This window comes from Primulina tabacum, chromosome 1 (genome assembly GCF_025594145.1).
Source record: "Primulina tabacum isolate GXHZ01 chromosome 1, ASM2559414v2, whole genome shotgun sequence".
In the NCBI taxonomy this organism is placed as follows: Eukaryota; Viridiplantae; Streptophyta; class Magnoliopsida; order Lamiales; family Gesneriaceae; genus Primulina; species Primulina tabacum.
In genome coordinates, this window is record NC_134550.1 from 58,421,654 (window position 1) to 58,442,910 (window position 21,257).

The 21,257-nt window shown below is 33.3% G+C and overlaps 3 protein-coding genes and 1 long non-coding RNA gene across 4 annotated transcripts; 2 read left to right on the forward strand and 2 right to left on the reverse strand.

Moving 5' to 3' along the window:
• Positions 1–510: 510 nt before the first annotated feature.
• LOC142520421 (uncharacterized) lies at positions 511–2,112 on the reverse strand. Its single transcript, XR_012813924.1, has 3 exons — positions 1,991–2,112; positions 1,756–1,832; positions 511–583 (listed from the first exon to the last, which is right to left on the reverse strand). It is a non-coding gene; the product is annotated as an uncharacterized LOC142520421 (long non-coding RNA).
• Positions 2,113–7,411: 5,299 nt separating this feature from the next.
• LOC142554967 (4-hydroxyphenylpyruvate dioxygenase) lies at positions 7,412–10,574 on the forward strand. The gene is made up of 2 exons (XM_075665586.1): positions 7,412–8,663; positions 10,164–10,574. Exons 1-2 carry the CDS (start codon positions 7,438–7,440, stop codon positions 10,348–10,350), a joined length of 1,413 nt encoding a protein of 470 aa, XP_075521701.1. The 5' UTR covers positions 7,412–7,437; the 3' UTR covers positions 10,351–10,574.
• A 1,965-nt stretch (positions 10,575–12,539) lies between these two features.
• Positions 12,540–17,909, forward strand: LOC142554973 (WD repeat-containing protein 26 homolog). The gene is given in 6 exon segments (XM_075665598.1): positions 12,540–12,824; positions 13,653–14,245; positions 14,248–14,537; positions 15,014–15,115; positions 15,549–16,178; positions 17,548–17,909. Coding segments are annotated over 5 exon segments (1,740 nt in total). The 5' UTR covers positions 12,540–12,824; positions 13,653–13,743; the 3' UTR covers positions 17,764–17,909.
• A 689-nt stretch (positions 17,910–18,598) lies between these two features.
• LOC142554983 (oxygen-evolving enhancer protein 2, chloroplastic) lies at positions 18,599–20,420 on the reverse strand. Its single transcript, XM_075665608.1, is given in 5 exon segments — positions 18,599–19,025; positions 19,145–19,195; positions 19,623–19,855; positions 20,143–20,371; positions 20,373–20,420. Coding segments are annotated over 5 exon segments (807 nt in total). The 5' UTR covers positions 20,406–20,420; the 3' UTR covers positions 18,599–18,764.
• Between the last annotated feature and the right edge of the window lie 837 nt (positions 20,421–21,257).

A 21,257-nucleotide genomic window follows, 5' to 3' on the forward strand; every position in this document is an offset into this window, starting at 1 on the left:
ATAATACTCTGACATAAAAAATAATATTTTTCACAAGTTGAACTAGTTCGATGATCTATCTCATAAAATTGATTTGTGTGACGATACATATAATTATAATTGTGAGTGTAGATGTAGGTAAATATAACAAAGGAGATTAATTACCTCATGGTTAATGTTGTGAAAAAATATATGTTCTCTGTTTTGGTCAGTTGTACTCTTTCCTTGGCGAGTAAGTGGTGCTTTAGAATGACTTGTGTGATCATGTGTTGCTACCTCTTTCACTCCAATATTGCAAACATGTCTAATGGCTCGTACACAAAAAAATAAAATATAAAAATTAATATATATAGATTCGAGCCAGCTCGACCGAGTAGAGGGAACGGGATGTACCGAATGGCTAGACCGATTGGACAAGAAAAGGGGTTAGATTCGAGCTGGCTCGATTGATTTGAGCTAGTTGTGAGAAGATGATGTGGTAATTAAACTTAGCGAATAACAATATTTTTTTTTACCTTTGCGCGAACCAGTTGTTGCAAATTGATTTATATTCTCGATAGTTATTTATAGAGAAATTTGTCGGCTCCTTCATGCTCCTATACATCTGACCATAAGATTCAAATAATGAAATTTGATCAATAATAGAAAAATCCCACACACATTAGTTGTGTGTGATGCCTATAACTTATCCTATTTCAAATGTTTTAGAGCATGTCTCTTGTGAGACGGTCTCACGAATCTTTATCTGTGAGACGGGTCAATTCTATCGATATTCACAATAAAAAAATAATATTTTTCCATGGATGACCCAAATAAGAGATCTGTTTCATAAAATACAATTCATGAGACCGTCTCACACAAGTTTTTGCCCATGTTTTAATATCATTCCTTCTCACCGAGCAAAATATTAGTGACTCAGAATTTCAATCTCTCTTTCATTGTAATTGTTGATAACAAAAATAATTAACAGGCTTGTTAAGAATATAGTGAAGAGATTAACCATATTTAATGAGAAACAACATAGGATTTCTAACCTTTTATTTTTCCAACACACTTAGGTTAAGCAAACCTAATTAACCTAGTTTCCACGAAAAAATTCCGATTATATTTAAGAATTTTGGTTCGTCTAAGATCAATGCCGGACTCGACGAGAACACGAGGCTATTAATGTTATCAAAAAATTTAAATGAGAACTTTATATATATTCTTAGTTTGTGTATGTATATGTTGGTCGAGAGATTATTTATTATTAAATTTTTCGCAACTTATCATTAGGTATAACCCTTTCGATGTATTAAGCAAGAGAAGGTCATAAAAACTGCATTGATAGATTGATATGACCAGAAGTGAAATCACTAATCTAACCATATTTTTACTGATTAATTTATACCTAAAAAACCTAAAACAAAAAATCTAGATAAACAAAAAATTATACCAATATTATTATATTTTACAGGGAAAAAAATATTTCACATAAATTTATAATTTAATATATATAGCGTGCCAAAAATCGTAATTAGTATATATAAATTGTGGCTCTCAAATACATAAATTTCTGTATCTGAAGTTGTACTGCTGTGTATCTAAGTTCATCGTCTATGCTAGATTAACATATACTTGTAGCTTTTATTTCGAGAATGGATGTAGTAAAATTTCGCTAATCTCACATACTTTCGCGTTTATTCATGTAACAAACATCAATTAATTAATTATTTCGTATTTTTGCGTGCGATTTATTCAAATTTTTTTTTTAAAAAAAATAAACTTAATACATACCTGCAGATGACTTTTGATGTGAGAAACCTTCAACCCTTTCACCGCCATAACTTGCATGATCCGCTTTGGCGTAGCTTCTATATATATATATATAAAGAAAATTAACTCATGTTAAATATCCTTGATTTCTTCTTGTTGCCTTAATTATCTTAATAATGATATTAGCTTGAGTATATTTTTATCCTAAGTTGCATAATTCCAGGAAGAAAAACTAATTAAAAAATGGAAACCTTACTGTATTTGCCTCCAAGATTATGAACTGCTTGAACGAAATGATCGTGAAGCTCGGAGGTCCATCGTAACCGGGGAAGAGAAGATTTTCTGTATTGCCTGATCCTAGTTTTTTGAGAATTTTCCATTTCAATTAACTATACACCAGGCGATAATTTTTTAAACATATTAGAATTATATATATTGGATATCAGAGAATGTATATGTGTGTGTGTGTGTTTCTGTATTAATGTGGCTATAGAGAAAGAATAATTAAAATTGTAGCGGTAGGAGTACTACATGGAGAGTATTATTTTTTTCTTTTGGTATCAAATCCACAAAAAAATTAAATAAGACATTCATGTTTTCGATTTATTTTTCGAAAGACATTATGTTTTTTTTTTCTCCAAATCCATATATGATTTTCTTGAAATGCAAATTCTATTTCTCAAGAATATTTTTAAAAAAGTAAGTCTTACGTGATACGGTCTCATAGATCTATATTCGTGAGACGCGTTGACCTGATTCATATATGCAATGAAAATTAATATTTTTAACACAAAAAATGATTTAACCAAAAATTGTGATTATTCGAATTATTCTGCTGGTTCGTAAATGTGTCCAAGTAGCTGGTGGAGAGAAATATTTGTGGGTTATCACATGCGTCACAAACAAACGTCAGAGGCGCCAGGGTTTGCCTGGCGTAGATACTCCGACGCTCAAGTTAGAAAATAATTCAAAGATATTAATCGAGAGCTAAAAAGTTTAACCATAAAATCATCCTCCCTTGAATAATGAGAATCCTCTCTTATTTATTTTACAAACTTTGTTATTTCTTAATTGTAGGTTTTTTCTAAAAAAAATTTTTTTTGTAAGGGACCTCGATATCTCATTAGGAGTGAGCATAGCGACCTACACATTCAAGAACACACGAAAATACTAATAAATTAAATTCAAAATTTGTTAGGATTTGGCAGTAGAATAACCTGCCTTGGTTACTACTAATGTGGTGGGTGATTGTGATTAATGAGGAGATTATATATAAGAGAAAAAAAATTATATGGTACTATATTAAATAAAAAAATACTTTATATATATTTATATATAATTATAATACAGCCAGCACGCATATATTGATATTGTAAACTTGTAATTATATTGAATTTGTAAACTTGTAATTATAATTGTGGCAAAAACTTGTGTGAGACAGTCTCACAGGTCGTATTTTATGATATGCATATCTTATTTGGGTCATCAATGAAAAAAAGTATTACTTTTTTTGCTAAGTGTATTACTTTTTATTGTGAATATATGTAGGGTTGACTCGTCTCACATATAAAGATTCGTGAGACCGTCTCACGATAGACTTACTCTTATATTGTTGGGGTTATAAGTTTTCGATATCAATTGTAAAATCGAGTATTATCGTCAAAATTTTGATTTATTTTAATTTTATTTTTTAAAATAAAAAATATAGCACCATATAAAAGAATATTTGCTCCAACTCTATTCAGGTTAGGCTAAGTCCACCCTAAGTATGGAATTTAGATGCATGCATGTATGCCCACAGCTAGCCCCTCCCTTGAGTCATAATTAAAAAGTACGTAGGGTATTTTAAGATTCTATAGAATATATACATATTCTTGGTTATATATATATATATATATATATATATATATATATATATATATGGGCTACGATCGTCTCGCCTTTCGATATTGACCAATAAAAATTAAATAGGCATTTATGCAATAGATGCTTACGAATTAAAGGGCTCATTACATTACATTATGATAATTAATTATTTGTGACTAAGAGCAACATTTTGCGGCTAAAAATTTTATATTTTAAACCATATCTTGATATCGTGTATATCTTTTATTTTAAAATGGATGACATATATATTTTTTGTAGTTTTCTTCTGAGACAGTCTCACAAATTTTTTTCAATAAAATGAATCAACTTAGTCTATACATACAATAAAAAAAATATTTAACATAAAAATAATCGGTAGGTCTCATGTGAGATGTGTCGATTCGATCCATACCCGTTATGAAAAATAATATTTCTGACATAAAATAATAACATTTTTCATAGGTCGGGTCGAATAGAAGATCCGTCTCACAAAATTGAGTCGTTAGACACTTCCATAAGAATTTAGTTATTAATATAAGATTCTTTTATAATATCCTTGGTGTTTTTTTTTTTATATGTATCAGGTCAATCTTATTTTATGGTGACATCATATACATGATTTTTCGTTCTTACAAGCATCATTGAGAATTTGCTCATGGATCGAGATTCTTTGAATATGCTGGTTAATTTCTACATGCAATCAGTCAAAATTCCTTATGGAACTATCATAGGATTTAACTTTCTTGCAAGCATCAGTCTCTAGGCTATTGCGAATTGTTTGATCGATTATCTTCCATAATTTTCGAGGGGATTCAAACATGAAATATCCACTAAATTTGAAACATTTTTTTAAAATCCAAAAAACGTTATCTATCATGGGTTGATTGCGTTGACACTTTCAAGTTTGCGGCCATAAGACCCAAACCTTTCGGCCATACTGATACACTAGAATGAAATAAAATAGAAATAAAATCAATTTTGAAATGTAATAAGAATACCATTTTAGTTATTTTTATAAGAAAAATGAAATGAAATTATTTTAATTATCAAATAATTTATTAGATAAAATTTAAAACATTAGCTACTAACAAATGTTTATTATTATTATTAAAAAATAATAAAAATTATAAGTATTGATATTCTATTAATTATTATAAAATCATCATTGTCTTAAAACTAATAAAATTATTAAGCTTAATTTTATTATCATTAATATTTTATCTATTAAAATAACTATCATTTTACGAAATATTCTAATAATTATTATTTAAAATTTATTTTATTTTATCATATATTTGTATATTATTATTACGTGATTGTTAAATTACTACTTTAATATTTTAATTATTGATATTATCATCATCATTCAATCATCATTTTATATGTACAAATGATAGTAATTTATTTAATAATATTATTATTTTTATAATTATTATTTTAATTTCTATAATATCATGGTTTTGAATAAATAAGAGAGATTTTTTTTTTAAATGATAATATCAACTCTTCATATTAATTATCTTCGCAGCTTTCGCATTAATCAATTTTATTTTGAATAACATTTTGAATAAATAAGAGAGATTGTTTTTTTTAAAAAAAATCTAAAAAGTAATCGACTAACTTCTTAATTACATTTTCAAAAAGATATATATTCGAAAGTTTGAAACTCAAAAGATATAATGTTATCGACATATAATTTTATTTTATTTTATGACGATTAAACTCACAACTGCTACATGTGTATTGGATAAATCTTCAAACTGCATAGTGACTTACAAATCATACTAGTCTGGTAAACCGAACTAGAAAAACTCATACCATATATTAATATTTAGGATGATATGAAAATGAATGAAGTATTGGCGCAAATTGAAGTTGGTATGCACCAAAAAAACAAATGTATGCATTTTTTTGGATATTTTAATCGTAAATCTACTCGATCCTATGTTCTATTTGCATACAAAAAAAGGTGAAAAACAAAATTATTTTTGCTGATTAAGTTTCCCTCCGGTCTCCTATATTCATCTTTGGTGGCCTATAAGGCAAATTCTCAATGAGAGGGGTGAGTGTATATCGGGCTACGATGCAAAAATCGACCAACTATTTATTATAATATTGACTGGTCGACAAGGTAATCCATTAAGTACTTGAGTTATTATATATTTAGGTATAGTTCAATATTTATAGGGAAAAAAATCTGAATTTTTTATTATATTAGTATTTCACTCGTGCAATGAACAAAATTTTATTTTATGTAATTAATGATTAGATATCAATGTTTGAAAAATTATTTAAATTTATTGATTATATCAGTATATTTAAATTTTAAATATTAACAAAAAAATTCATTTCAAATAACGCTCAAATGAGAATAAAAATCTTATATAGTTAGATTTACTTTTTTATTTTGGTTAAGTGAAATTGTTATTAATAAAAATAATAAAATAATAAAAATTAATATATTATTTTTTTTTATCAAAAATAAAAAAATAAATTAATATTTTTCAAAAAGTCAAATTTTTATTAGATTAATATATTTTGATTAAAAAATTTATTACTTCCGAGGATGTGTTAAAAAATATTTATATTAAAATATATAATAATAATACTAGCAATTTACGGACGATCAATACACCAAAATTTACGACGAAATTATTTTAAAACGTAATATTATATAAAAAATTTATATATTTATTTAATATGACAAAGATGATTGATAATTAAATATATAAAAGTAATACAAAATTTAAAATCATAATAGAAATTAAATGAAACGATATAATCAACTCATACATTTAATTGCAGTTTATATTTTCAAAGAATATCAATTCAAATTTTAATTTTAGAAAAAAAGTAAAAAAGACTTCATATTTGTTTTCAAATATTTAATGTAGTAGGTGAATGTATTAATGCTAATAAATAATTTTTTATACTATATTGTCAAATATTTTCCTAATATGACAAAAACTCTGTTCTATATGTATACATAGAGATATTATTGTAAAAAAAATAAATACGTGTGACATAATTTTTTTTAAATATTCGAGATAAAATTATATAATTGATTGCATAATTCCAAAATAAAATAAAAGAAGTGAATGTTTGTAACTTGAATTCTCTTCGTCGGATGATTTTATTCAATATATTTTACTCGGTTTAGATTGGGTCAAACGGAGAATATGTCTTGTGGGGTTTTAAAATGCAAGAAATAATGAATTTATAGGAATCTAAAATCACGTTTTATCATATTTCTATTTGCTTTTCTCTATCTGAAAATATATATTTTTTTACTTTTTATTTAAATTAAAATTATTGATTTCATTTGTATTTAACATAATTTTGTTTAACACAAATATGAATATGGAAAAAAATTATTTTTTATATTAAAATAATACTTTTCATAATAAATTTAATTTAATTGAAATCTCCCGTAAATATAAATCCGTGATAGAACGTTCTTTCGTGATGATTACTAATCACGAATATATTGATTGATGCTTCCTTGTTGACTATGAGACAAAAGTTAGATCAGTACGTGCAATGTATATCCATATAATCCATGCCTAAACCAATCATCTATTTTTAATATTATTTATATTGATATTTTTTACATGTATATTATGATTTAAATATCACACATAAAATCATAAATAACAATTTTCTTTAATTATAATTTAAAGGTTGAATTGGTTGGTTAAGTACGATTTTGATACCCCTAAATAAATAATATCGTAATTGCATAAAGTATAAATATATTTTAATTAAATATTAAATTCAATAAAGAATATATTGCAATTTAGAAGACTGCGCCAAATCCTTCTCGCTATAAAACAGACGATGCTCGCACCGTTTTCGTCCTCGTTCTCCTTGCCCACAATCTTCCATTCTCAAACCAACTCCACTCAGTACACATTAAATCAAACCGAACAAATGGGCAAGTATTCCTCCTCCGCCACCGACTCCACGGCGTTTAAGCTCGTGGGATTCAAGAATTTCCAACGCAGCAACCCGAAATCCGACCATTTCCCCGTCAAAAGCTTCCACCACGTCGAATTTTGGTGCGGAGACGCTACCAACACCTCTAGGCGTTTTTCATGGGGTCTCGGCATGCCGTTATCTGCCAAATCGGACCTGTCCACGGGAAACTCTGTTCACGCCTCTTATCTTCTTCGTTCTGGCGACCTTAACTTCCTATTCACCGCCCCTTATTCACCCTCTATTGCTTCTGCTGTATCGGCCTCTATTCCTACGTTTTCTTTCTCCAATCACTGTTCATTTTCCTCATCTCATGGTTTCGCGGTGCGAGCTCTCGCCATCGAAGTCGAATCAGCCTTCTCTGCCTTCTCTGCTTCCGTATCCCGCGGTGCCAGACCCGTCTCACCACCAGTGTTTCTGTCAGACAATAAAACAGCCATTGCTGAGGTTCATTTGTATGGTGATGTGGTTCTTCGTTTCGTCAGCTATGATGGTGGCGATTCGGCAATTAATAATAAGATTTCCTTTTTACCCGGGTTTGAGCCGGTGGAACACTCCGAATCTTATCAAGAACTGGATTATGGGATCAGGAGGCTTGATCATGCGGTAGGAAATGTGCCCGAATTAGGCCCTGTCGTGGACTACTTCAAAAAGTTCACTGGGTTCCACGAATTTGCTGAATTCACAGCTGAGGATATTGGTACAACGGAGAGCGGTTTGAATTCTGTGGTTCTGGCGAACAACAATGAGAATGTGTTATTCCCATTGAACGAACCGGTTTTTGGGACGAAAAGAAAGAGCCAGATACAGACTTATTTGGAGCACAACGAAGGGGCAGGGGTGCAGCATTTGGCGTTGGTGAGTGAGGATATTTTTAGGACTTTGAGGGAGATGAGGAAGAGAAGTTGGGTAGGGGGATTTGAGTTCATGCCCGGGCCACCTCCTACTTATTATAAGAATTTGAAAAGCAGGGCTGGAGACGTGCTTACCGATGAACATATTAAGGAGTGCGAGGAGTTGGAGATCTTGGTGGACAGGGATGACCAAGGGACTTTGCTTCAGATATTCACCAAGCCTATTGGTGACAGGTATATGTTTGTGTTATGATTGTTGTGGTTATTGTTCACTCTCTATGACTGCTGTAAATCAGACTTAGTTTCCTGCATTGTGTTTGATGATATATTATGATTAATCCTGAAGAATCAATATTGGAATTGATTTTGGACAATGAACTTTGGGGTATTCAGAGTCCACATGTGCATGGAAAATTATAAAGAGATTGAGATGTATTCCTCAGTTACCTCAATATGACGATGTGATTAAAGAATGGATAAAAGGCAACACTTTTTCTTTGCATACGATCCTCTCTAAAATTTGTTACAAGCCAGTGACTTGGCTCAATGCTATGCAAGACCACTGCTTCGATCCACCACTTTATTCTTGTTGCCCGAGGGTACCCAAAGGGTACCTAAGCTTGGTTAGAGCTAATGTGAACTGTAGTCTCCTGCTTGCGCTTTTACTTCTAGTGGACCAGAATTGATAGTTGACTCTCACGGTAGTTGATTTGATTTCCCACCCTCCAACTGTGTTGTGCAACTAGCAGGGAATTCGCATGATCTTAGTCATTTGTGAACCCCAAAACTTTCATGAGGAGCTTTATTGATTCCTTTTCATGCTCTCCTCACATCTCTATATTTTGATGATATTTACACATTACATAGCTTCATCTAACAGGAAATAGACATGTCAACCTGAGAAAGCTGCTTGTGGAAGCCTTTCTATGCCTATGAATTCATTTTAAAGTGTTTTAACTAATAAAAAGAAATAAAGTTGATAGTAGAACTAGCAATGTTAAATGATGTGTGCTAATTTGTTTTTTTGGTGATATTTTCTCGTCTCACTTGGCGTCTCTTTTCTTCTTATTGGTAAAACCACAAGGCATGATTAACTTGGATTGTTTGTTCTGCTTCTCACTTTGGAGCGTAAATGATTGAACTTTCTGCAGATATGAACTTTCTGCAAATATCAGCTAATATATAAATAGCACTATCCTGTTTTTTTTTTTTTTTTTGCACAATATATTAGCTTATCCCAAAGGTTCTTTTTTTCTACAGTAAGCTCATTCAATTGTCACTGTGGGTCCCATTGGCCATTGCATTTGCACTGAATTCATTGAACCAAATGTTTATGCTGCTGTAAAATTCAGGGAGACTATCAATGTTGCCCTTTTTTGATAAATGCCATGAAAGATGCAAGCACCTGTGACATTAAGGGGATAAGGCATTATTTGACTCGGAGACATTTTCCCATTGCTTGAGAAAATATAGGACATTTTCACTCACACTAAGTGTTCCCATGGTCCTGATTCCTGACTGAATTTTTATCGTTATCTATGAATTTTCTTTTGAGGTTCTGTTTTCGTCGTTTTTAGCTTTTACTTGATTTTTTATCTTTCTCTGCAATAAAAAGATTGGAGTACTTTTTATTTTCCCATTTAGAATATCTGTGTGGGAACGGAAAGCAAAATGCTAGATCCTACATCGAAGAGTATTTAAAAAGACTTGTCTAACTTTGTATACATAGCACAGGCCAACAATATTTATTGAGATAATTCAAAGAATCGGGTGCATGCTCGAAGACGACGGAGGAAAAGTATACCAGAAAGGTGGGTGTGGAGGATTTGGGAAGGGGAACTTCTCCGAACTCTTTAAATCTATTGAAGAATACGAGAAAATGCTCGAGGCAAAACAGGTCACTGAAGCAGCAACCGCTTGAGAATGCCACCGTGCTTTCATCGCAAGTATTATCAAGTTTAAAAAACTCTATGCATATATATATCATATTAACCCATAAGTTTGCAAATGAACGTTTAGGTAAACACAATGATATGATATTGTTTTCCTTTTTGGAGATCTGATGTAATAGTGCCAATAAACTTGGACTTCTGTACTGTTCATCTGTTACAGATTGATTATTATGCAGATATATTTTGCACAAAAGTCGTGCTTTGGCTCTTCTCATGCTTGTGTGGCAACTAAATACTAATGCATACAACACGTTTTGTTATCAAAGAAACACATTAAAAGTACCAAAATTTACTTGGAACCCTTGAAAGTTTGTTGGAAACTATACTAGAATGTTATATTGCTATTTCTGTTCATTATTTTATTTAACGTGTTTCTATGAAAAATGCATGTTCTCCTTTAATTATAAGAGGGAGAGATTGGAAAATCATTTAAAGGTATAAAAACAAGAAGCATTTCCAAGCTGTGGACATGATCGATGCCCCATGTTTCTGGATAGTGCATTTACTAGTGCACAAACTGTATTCGTTTTTCCCAAAAAATCACAAACCAGCCTAGCAAACTTCAAATTTTTAGATACTTGAATCAAATCGAACAATTATTAATTAATAATTAGCATGCCTTTCAAGTATTGTGGACTTTAATCGGCTCCTTTCAGATTCGACTGAAGTAGAAAGGACTCTGAAGGCCAGGAGATGGCTTCAAAGACTTCACCTGTACACTCTTTCCTCTTTCGATGTTAATGTTCAGTCTTTGGTCTAGTACGATACAGTCAGTTAGCTTGCTCTGTGCTAGGGGATTGGAAAATTTTGGCATTGACAATGAATCATTTACGAGAATCCCTCACTCCAAATCCTTCTGTAAATGTTGTAGGATATAGAAACACACCAAACCCTTCGGTAGTGTATGACTAAAGATTTGGATAAAAATCTCTAATAAATTTTGGAAGAGATGTGCTAGGGTGGAATATTTGACCATGATACCCTAAGGTCAAATCCAACAGACCACGTATAAATGGACGTTAAGTTACTAAAAAATATGTGTACCTCACATGTATTTGGTTCATTGAATATGACCTTAATGTATTACCATAAGGCTAGTGTTGAATTTATGACTAATGATATAATTACATATGAGAATGTAATTACATCCGTTAACATTCAAATCGTCATCTTGAATGCATAAATTTTTTATACAATAAAAATCAATTTCTTAATATACTTACTCTTCTTTTTTTCACTTATCAGTAGCCGAAAACAACAAGATGACATTTTTTCTACTAGATAATTTCTATCCCGCTTGGATAAGAGTAATACATAATCAGATGTTTAAACGAGGATACAATATATACAGCCATGAATGATCTATATGAGTGGATAGCAGTGAAGTCTCAAGGGAAACTTGATGATGGCAAATCCCTAAACAAAACAGAATGTGTGTGTGTTGTGACATCCACCTCTTGAATCGTTTGTCAAATGCAATATTGATGCGGCTTGTCCGAATGGTGCAGATGTTATGGGCTTGGGTATGGTCTTGCGGGATGCCTCTGGTGGTCTTATTGGGTGTTGGTCATTTGTCTATTATGGGAGATTGTATGTAGATGAAGAGGAGGCTATGAGTTTGTTTGAACCTATTAGTTGGGTGCGTAATATGGTTTATCAGAAGGTGGTGTTTGAATTTGAGTCGAAAAACGTGGTTGACGCAGTTAGATATACTTGAGAAGACCTGTCTGAATTTGCTTCTATTATTGCTCGTTGTAAGCTGCTTATGGTGTTAAAGCCTGATCACTCGGTGCTGTTTGAATGACGAAAAGCGAATGAATTAACGTATGTTTTGTCTTTCTAAATGATTCCAATAATTTAAATTTCGTCATCTCATCTCCATGAATCAAGCATAACATCGTGTAATTCGATTGAGATTTTCATTTACACAAACTTAAATTTTGCATTGTGCATATATTTCTTTAACTCCAAAAAAACTTATCGATAATTTAAAATCAAAATCAAAATCAAATTTTCTTATGCACATTTCTTCGCTACACAAAATAATATAACAATCAGTTATTGTCTTAGCACTATATAAAAAAAATCTAAACCAAAACCAAAATCATGAAATAACCTTTTGAAATAAAAAAGAGAGAGAGAAAGGAAAAAAAAATAATATGAAACGATAATCAAACCATGGTGTGTCGAAGCATATTTCGACAGATGCGGGATACGATATATATAACTTTGCCACGATCCCTCAGAGGATAATACTCCAAAAAAATTATACAAGGAACCACCCACAATCTACTCACCAATCTATAACCCTCTCTATCCGCCGCCGCTCGCCTCCGTAACGTCCTCACGCCATTAAAGTTCCTGCACAGCCATCGGTTCCTTGCGTGGCTTCTCGGCTTTCTATTGTTAAATTTATTGTTTCGGCGATTTTTCTTGATATTACGTGAGTTGGATTTTGATTTTAATATTGTTAGATATAATTTACTGATTTCCATTGATCGTTGTCCTTGTTAGAAATCAAGCGTGTATCTGGTGAGATTTGAGGCCCGATGTTTGATTTGAACCCAATTTGGTTAAACCCTAGTGGTTTCGATTTGCTTCCACTTTGTTTATATTGGGTTCATACGATTTGCTGGGGGTCTGAATGCTCTGGGGATCGGTGTATGACTTCCCTTTGTTTATACATTCGGTAGACGTGATTAGATTCATGGGTTAATGAATTGTTCTGATAATTTTGTGTTGGCTTTTGTTTCATGTGGCCAGTTCATCACTTGGTTTTTGGAAAAGCAGCTAGACTTTTAGCATTTTTTTCCGTTTTTCCAGATGTTGCCTTGCCTGCTCAAAAATGGATTCCCTCCCACCACACCAGCCCACCCGATGATAAAAATAATATCGGGAGTTTTTCTTGTTTGTTGTTTATGAATATGATGTTACTTCATTAAAAGTTTCATTCCGGGTGATTTATAGGATACTAACCATATAAAATCCATCTTGATTCTCTCCTTTCGTGTGTGTACATGTGTTTGCCGATAGTTTACTCATTCTAATGGTTGAGCATTCATTCGAAGTTAATATTGTTCATTAATATTTCATCTAATGCTTGTCATTCTTCTTGTGCATTTATAGTCATTGATGTTGAAATTTGGTTGCTAAATCTATGCTAGACAGTGGATGCATTATTTGTGTTTTTACTCTTAGATCTTGCAGTTGCTGGAGGCAACATTTTATTGACAGATCAATTTATCTCCTTTTTGTTCATCGTGATTTGCAGAACTTTGTCTTTCATTTATCGATACTGGAAAGAGTCATACTTTTTCACTGCTGTTTCGTGGTATTCATATATGGCCTGAATTGTGCTTTTCATGGGAGGTGTAGAGGATGACGAACCACCATCAAAACGTGTGAAAGCATCCTCTGAAAAATTAAGAGGTCTTTCAAACGGTGTATCCGTTAGAGATCGAGCTAGTTGCTCATTGAGTTACTCAATGGCTCGCCCCATAGAATCTGAAGGGGATGATGAGGTTATTGGTTCAAAAGGTATTGTTAAGAAGGTTGAACTTGTTCGAATCATAGCTGAGGCGTTATATTCTCTTGGTTACACAAAGACAGGGTCTCATCTGGAGGAAGAGTCGGGAATACCATTGCAGTCAACTGTAGTAGATTTGTTTATGCAGCAAATTCTTGATGGTAAATGGGATGAAAGTGTAGCAACATTACATGAAATTGGCCTAGCAGATGAAACTATTATTAAGCTGGCATCTTTTGTTATAATGGAGCAAAAATTTTTTGAACATCTGAATGGAGATAATCTCATGGATGCTTTGAACACTCTGAGGACTGAGATTGCTCCACTTTGTGTAAATGATGACAAGTTCGTGAGCTGTCTTCCTCTATTTTGTTTCCCTCCCTGAATTTGTTCGATGGATTTTCTGGTCAGGAGTCTAGGCTAAAGTCGCGTAAAAAGTTACTGGAGGAATTGCAAAAATTGCTTCCTCCAACTGTGATGATTCCAGAAAAGAGATTGGTTCATCTTGTTGAACAAGCTCTTGATTTGCAAAGAGATGCTTGTAGGTATCACAACTCATCAGTCGGAGAAATGTCCTTACTCACTGATCATCAGTGTGGAAGAAACCAGATTCCTTCTCAAACCTTGCAGGTAATACCACCTTCGAGTTTGACTAGTTGAGAATAATATGAAACAGTTTACTGGTAACAATAGCATGAGGCAGTCAATATGGTTTTCATTACATTGATGACTATGTGAATTCAAACTTAAACTTCTTCCTTTCATTTGTTATTCAAACTTGTCTAATTTTATTCTTATGTGAAAATAAAAAAGGAAGATGGTTTAAATGAGTGAAACAGTACACGTAATTGTCCGCAAAATCAGTATTTGTCATCATCATCATTTCTTCTGTTTTAATTGAAACTTCTAGTGAACCAACTTATTTACTTTGTTTTCTTGATTATGTTTTCTTTTTGTGCAAATATAATGACAGGCTTACCATATATCTGATTTCTCAAAAAAATTATTTACTCCAAATATCACTGGAATGCTATAAGTTTGTAGTTTCCATAAAAGCTGCCGTGTTCGGTGACTACTGATATCTTGCATTGCTTTTAACCCTCCAGATATTGCATGAACACAGTGACGAAGTTTGGTTCTTGCAATTTTCTCACAATGGAAAATATTTGGCATCTTCATCCAGTGATGCTCTTGTAATTGTATGGGAGGTAATTCTTACGTGTCTTTCGTTTTATTTATGAATGAATTGGTTAGTGTTGGTCATGTTTTTTCTAAACCCTTTACACTCCTTTATGTCAAATAACCGGCTTGTGTACACTAGTTTTCCATGTCGTCATTTACAGTTATTGTACTCTAAATAACAATGAATCTTTAACGTATATTTTTTGATGAAATCTTTGACATAATTGGAGTTCCATTAGTTTCATGCATTTTGAACTGTTTTTACAAAAACGTTTTCGAGGAATGTGGAAGAGGCTTGCTCTTTAGATGATAAGTTGATATCCACCTCATCCATCAAGTGTTTATGACTATCTTTTTTTTCCTCGTGATGATATGTTTTGGATACAGCTGTCTTTATTTGCAACTATATGTGATTGGATAGCTAGATGGACTACTCTATCGTTTTGTTACTCATTGTAGGTTGCAGTTGATGGTGGAGTTTCTGTAAAACATAGATTATCTGGTCACGAGAAACCTGTTTCCTATATGTCGTGGAGCCCAGATGATCGTCAACTTCTTACCTGTGGATCAGAGGAGTCTGTTAGACGATGGGATATGGCCTCCGGTGAATGCATTCATATATATGAGAAAAATGGTCTTGGCCTGATCTCTTGTGGATGGGCTCCAGATGGGAAGAGTATATTTTCTGGTGTTACTGATAAAAGTATCAGCATGTGGGATCTGGAAGGAAAAGAGGTAGAATGTTGGAAAGGGCAGAGAACTATTAGGATTTCTGACTTGGGGATCACTACTGATAGAAAAGAGTTGATATCTGTTTGTAAGGAAACTACAATACTATTATGTGGATGGGAATCAAAGTTAGATAAATTTATTGAGGAAGATCAGACAATAATTTCATTTTCTCTATCTGAAGACGGCAAGTTTCTGCTAGTTAGCCTTATGAATCAAGAACTTCATCTTTGGAATATAGACGGCTGTGCCAAGCTGGTAGCAAAATACAAGGGCCATAAGCGTACACGCTTTGTTGTGAGGGCTTGTTTCGGCGGATTAGAACAAGCTTTCATTGCCAGTGGAAGTGAGGACTCACAGGTAATATTTCTACTCACCTTCTGATCATGATGTTATCTTTTATATTCCATGGTATTCTTGTTTATATGTTTTCTTTTGCTTCTATTTTATCTAAATTTCTAGTCCTGGTCAAAAAGAATACTCAGTTGCGCATTTCTGTGGACTCTGTAATGCAAATTGAGAGAAATGGTTTCCTTGAAAAATATCTAACTAGTCATTTGATGGTTTAGTTGAACTTCTGATTTATTCATAAGAGACAAAACTTGAGACGACTTGAGTCTTCCCTTTGTTACTAAAATTGATTATAATTTGTGAAACTGGGAATTCTTCGAAAGACCTGTGCTTAGATCAACTGGAAGATTTTGTAACCAATTCTGAGTCACACTGGGCCCGTACATGTGAAAAAAGAGGTTATGATGTTGTGTACTTAGCGGTGGTAAAATTTACCCTGACCCTTCACCTACCCATAAATGAATTTGGTGAATGCTTCTACCAAGTGGTTTTTTAATTGGAATCTCATAGGTACATGCGATGTGTCATTTAAGTTTGTAACAAAATGTAATGATGCCAAATTTAATTTCAATCCTCCCGTCTCCTTTCCCATATCCTCAAATGATAACTCCATGCCGCAGCCAGTCCAGGAATCACCAAACCTAATTCATTAGCATATTCTGCTATTCCATGATCTGTTTTTTCAGGGCTAAGAGTGGCAATAGTACGGTTGCTATTTCCTTGTATTATTGTATAATTAAACTTCGAAAATAAGAAAATTCCAGAACGTACTCAGTTTTATATAAACTATAATAATTTTTCCTAGTAGCAAGGTAACCGAAGTATTGACAAGACAAGGAGGCAGGGTTATGGGTTTACTTTGCTTCAAGAATTAAAATTGCTTCAAGAAGCACGTGTAAGTTTGGTTGAGAGGATTTCAAATCAAATTAAATTGGTTGAGAGGATTTCAAATCAAATTATTTCAAACCCAAAGTTTAAATCTATCCCACTGGTTAGTGTAATCTTGAAATCCATGGATTTGAAGTCCATCTATTTACATGTTTAACTTGTTTGTATTGGATTTCAAATTCCTATACCAACTCCATTTTTATCCTTGAATATTTTTTTGTGCTGAATATCCATTCGTTAACTGTGGAATTATCAGATCATGGATGTTCTCTGCTAATATGTATCAGATTATCCATTCACTCAACTTTTATGGACTACCATACGATCCAGAAAAGTTTTGGAATTTTCATGGATTGAATTTCAACCTCGATCCTCTTCTGATGATTACGAATTCTTGTGCGTTTTAATTAGAACAATAAACATGCTTTTTCCCCCCCTCAAATCCTCGTCTCATGGAAGATAATTGCTAATAGCTCAATACTTTGTGTAGATTTATATATGGCACAGATCTTCAGGAGAGCTGATATTGACATTGGCTGGACATGCGGGAGCTGTCAACTGTGTTAGCTGGAATCCCGTCAATCCCCATATGCTTGCTTCTGCAAGCGACGATGGAACTATACGTATATGGGGCTTACATCAGGTAAACATGAATTACAATGGAAAGCAGAGTAATGGTGTCCACCACTGCAATGGAGGAACTTGATAAACACCATTCCTTCAAACATTGTATTCCTTTGCCATTGCTTTTATGTAAATTCTTTTAAATGTCAATCTAACGATGAACTGAATTCAATGTGGACTTGCGCGGTCAGCGTGATAATAATTCTGGTACTTCTTATTATTGATTCATCATATTCTCGAGTGGGTTTATGTGCAGTGTGACTCATGGAAAATCTCAGTATTTGGCCTCCATTTGACAGCGAGTTTGATGAAATGATATTCTGCACCAAAGGGGTGTAGATGAACTAAATTGAGTCAAATTTGAAGAAAACTTTAATGGTCGAACCCGAGCTTGAGTTCAAGTTCGAGTTTAATACTAAAATTTCTAACAATTTTGTGAGTTCTTCAAACTATCACTGAGAAATAAATATTTGAATATTCAAACATGTTTATTTTAATATAATTATACCATGCACCAGCTCGGTAATATTGTTTAAAGAATGCCGTTGTGATTTATTTTTTCATAATTTGTGAAAATATAGAAAATACAATTTTTTTGGCTGTTGTAAATATAGAAGTTTTTTTTTTTTTTTTTTGGAAAATAAAGATTCAATTGTGCTGAAGGAATGAAAGTAAGAAGAGAAGAAAAGTATGAAATATTTGGTCTGTATTTTCCAAAAAGTTTCATCTTCAAAATATGTTATTCATCCTAGTAGACCGTGGACGACATGGAAATCTTCTTTGAAAAACGAACATTGTTTTTTCTTTTCTTCTCTTGAAATAGATTGATTTGAAGAATTTGGATTATTTTGTGATTTAGTTTCAGAATCTTGAAATGATAGAACTATATAGCTCTTCTTTAGAAAATAGACGAATAATTCGTTTTGAAAAATCGTGAATTATAACCTCTTTTTTTTTTCAACATGGTGATTCTGATTCATTTGCAGAGCTACCTTGAATTCTACTTTAAGTTTTTTCTCGTTTTGTCGTGTCAATAATTGTTTTAAAATTACATACAAAGTACTCGCATCTCCATCTCTCCATTCAGGCAACAGAGAAAGAGTTTATCGCATTCTCAACATATTTCCTAGCACCTTTGAACCATCTTTTGTCTCCTGCCTGTGACTTGCAAATGTACAGCTTACCATTTGACACCGTGGCAGATATCAGCTGGTGTTTGCCCCCCTCATCTCCATCTGCTGTTCGTGTCAAAACCGATAAAAGGTAGAAAGGCTTTCCACCGACCTCTGTGGTTGAAGCCTCCAATATATTTGCAGCTGCCACTGCTCCCGAATCAAATCCTCCCTGAAAATTGACAATGAAGCTTGTTCATGACCAGAAAATACATCACCAAATGTGGAGGATTCACGCCAAAGATAATGCTACTGTATATGTAAATCTATCAGTGTAAACAAGTGATTTACCTCTGAGTCAGTTTGACCAAAGTACACTTGTTTTCCTAGAAGATAGTTCACCTGAAAAATTAGCAGATACACTTATACATGAGCTCCGGCTTATCGTCTAAATCATGCTTCCAACTTAACGGAGAACACTCATGCTAGGAAGGTATAGGTTATGAGAATGAGCTTTACTTTTGCATAAGAAGCTACGAAAGCATTGAAAATATATTTACTTATACATATGTTACAAGGTTTGGTCGACTGAATTCGTCATTGACTTAAGGGAACTATAATGCCAAGTTTCGTTTTAAAGCTATTCTTGGGATAGCATAGATCGGAGGTGGAGTGGGGAAAGTTAATAACTGGGGAATGGCCAGAAATCGGCATGGAATGATGGTAACTTTCAAAGTGTTGCATAAAATAAAAATCATCCGGAACGTAGACCAGTACACCTCCAGGGGTCCTCTGTTTAAACAAAATGTAAGAGGAGATGGGAAATTACTGAAGAAAGGAAGCTTTCCGGGGGTCCATAGTCAGTGATGGACTTCTTGTCAGTAGGGGTGATCATCACAGAAACATTGGTCGTGGAATCAAAGTTGTCCTCGTATCTCAGAATCTGTCCTGGAAACTCTACTTCTTTGCTTGGATTCCACTTTGATGGGATGGTTAATTTGAACCCGTCCCCGTTGTAAGGCGTGAATTCTGTGTTGGTCTTTGGTTTCCCAAAGATATTGGCTGCATATATCAAAAACACCACCACTCATTATTTAATTGAATCTTGATCTGCTGTGAGGCCCAAGGTGGGAACTGAAGTAGGTGCTTTTATACTTCTCAAGTGAAAACATTCTCACTTTTACGTATAAATCAAATATTTGAAGTCATCAAAAGACCTTAATCTGACCTCACATGTTTTGCACTAAAACTTCCCTTGCCATAGCATGTATAATTTTTCTAGAGACTACAACTTTCTAATAACCTTAACAAAACAATGGTTGACACGAGCATATAAAAGTAGCATCTACCAGATTCTCCATAAGCAGCATCGGCAGGTGAAACCTTGGACCCCACCGCAGCAGCACCGATCAACACAGTGAGAGCCAATCTACGCGACATTGCAGCCGCCTCGGCTGTGCTGCCACCGTCTTCATGAGCCGCAGACTGTTTCTGGGCGGCCCGGCACACCACCAGACCGGATTTCACCGCGTTGCTGCGCTGGGAAAAAGCTCTTGCAGCTGGAGAGGACAGTGCTGCTAAGATTGTTCAAGAAACATGCAGTTGACGCCATTTCTTGGATTGCATTTACCACTCTGTCACGACATATTCTTATATATTTTATAACTAATCTATATTTATTTATTGATTGTCTGCTTTAGACGAATGTGGAGTGTGTAGTAGTGGAGTGTGGGGGAAATTTGTGGTGGTGAGTTTTGGAGGATTGGATTTATGATAAGAGGATAAGGCTATATTGCTTAAGATTGGTGCCATGTCACATGGAAGGGCCCACAAAATACGAAATATCCCAGTAGGATAATCATCTCCAATGAATCTCATGTTTGAATTTTGAACCAAGATAAGATTATTTATTATTTTATCAAATAATCGATGATAAAAATTGACGTGAGACGGTTTCACGGTTCGTATTATGAGACATATTTTTTATTTGAGTTATCCATTGAAAAAATATTACTTTTTATGTTAAGAATATTACTTTTTATTGTTAATATCGGTAGTGTTGACCCGTCTCACAGATAAAAATTCGTGAGACCGTCTCACAAGATATTTACTAATGTTTTATTGTTTCTCATACTAATCAAACAACCAGAGCATTAATACAAAATTAGGATACTATCATTAATATATTTAATTTTATTTATATTAATTATCAAAAAATATAAAATCGTAATTTACAATTTTATCTCAAATGTAATCATTCAAAACAAACATGTTGGTGATGTCTTGGAAAAGTCCTGATCATCTTTGGACTCGAGTAGAAAGGAATGACCAAAGCAGAATCAAATTCCAAGTTACTCCCAGGAAACTGAGTAGCCCCACTAGAAGTTAGCCAAGGGTCATCTCGCCCGACTGAGGTTCATCTCCTCCGACCAGGACCAGGGTTATCTCGCCCAACTAGAGTCAT

Bases quoted from the DNA above. Each gene is read 5' to 3' on its own strand.
- LOC142554967 (XM_075665586.1), top strand. From the start codon at position 7,438: ATGCTCGCACCGTTTTCGTCCTCGTTCTCCTTGCCCACAATCTTCCAT. The intron at 8,664-10,163 runs GTATATGTTTGT...TACATAGCACAG, and splicing joins ACCAAGCCTATTGGTGACAG to GCCAACAATATTTATTGAGA.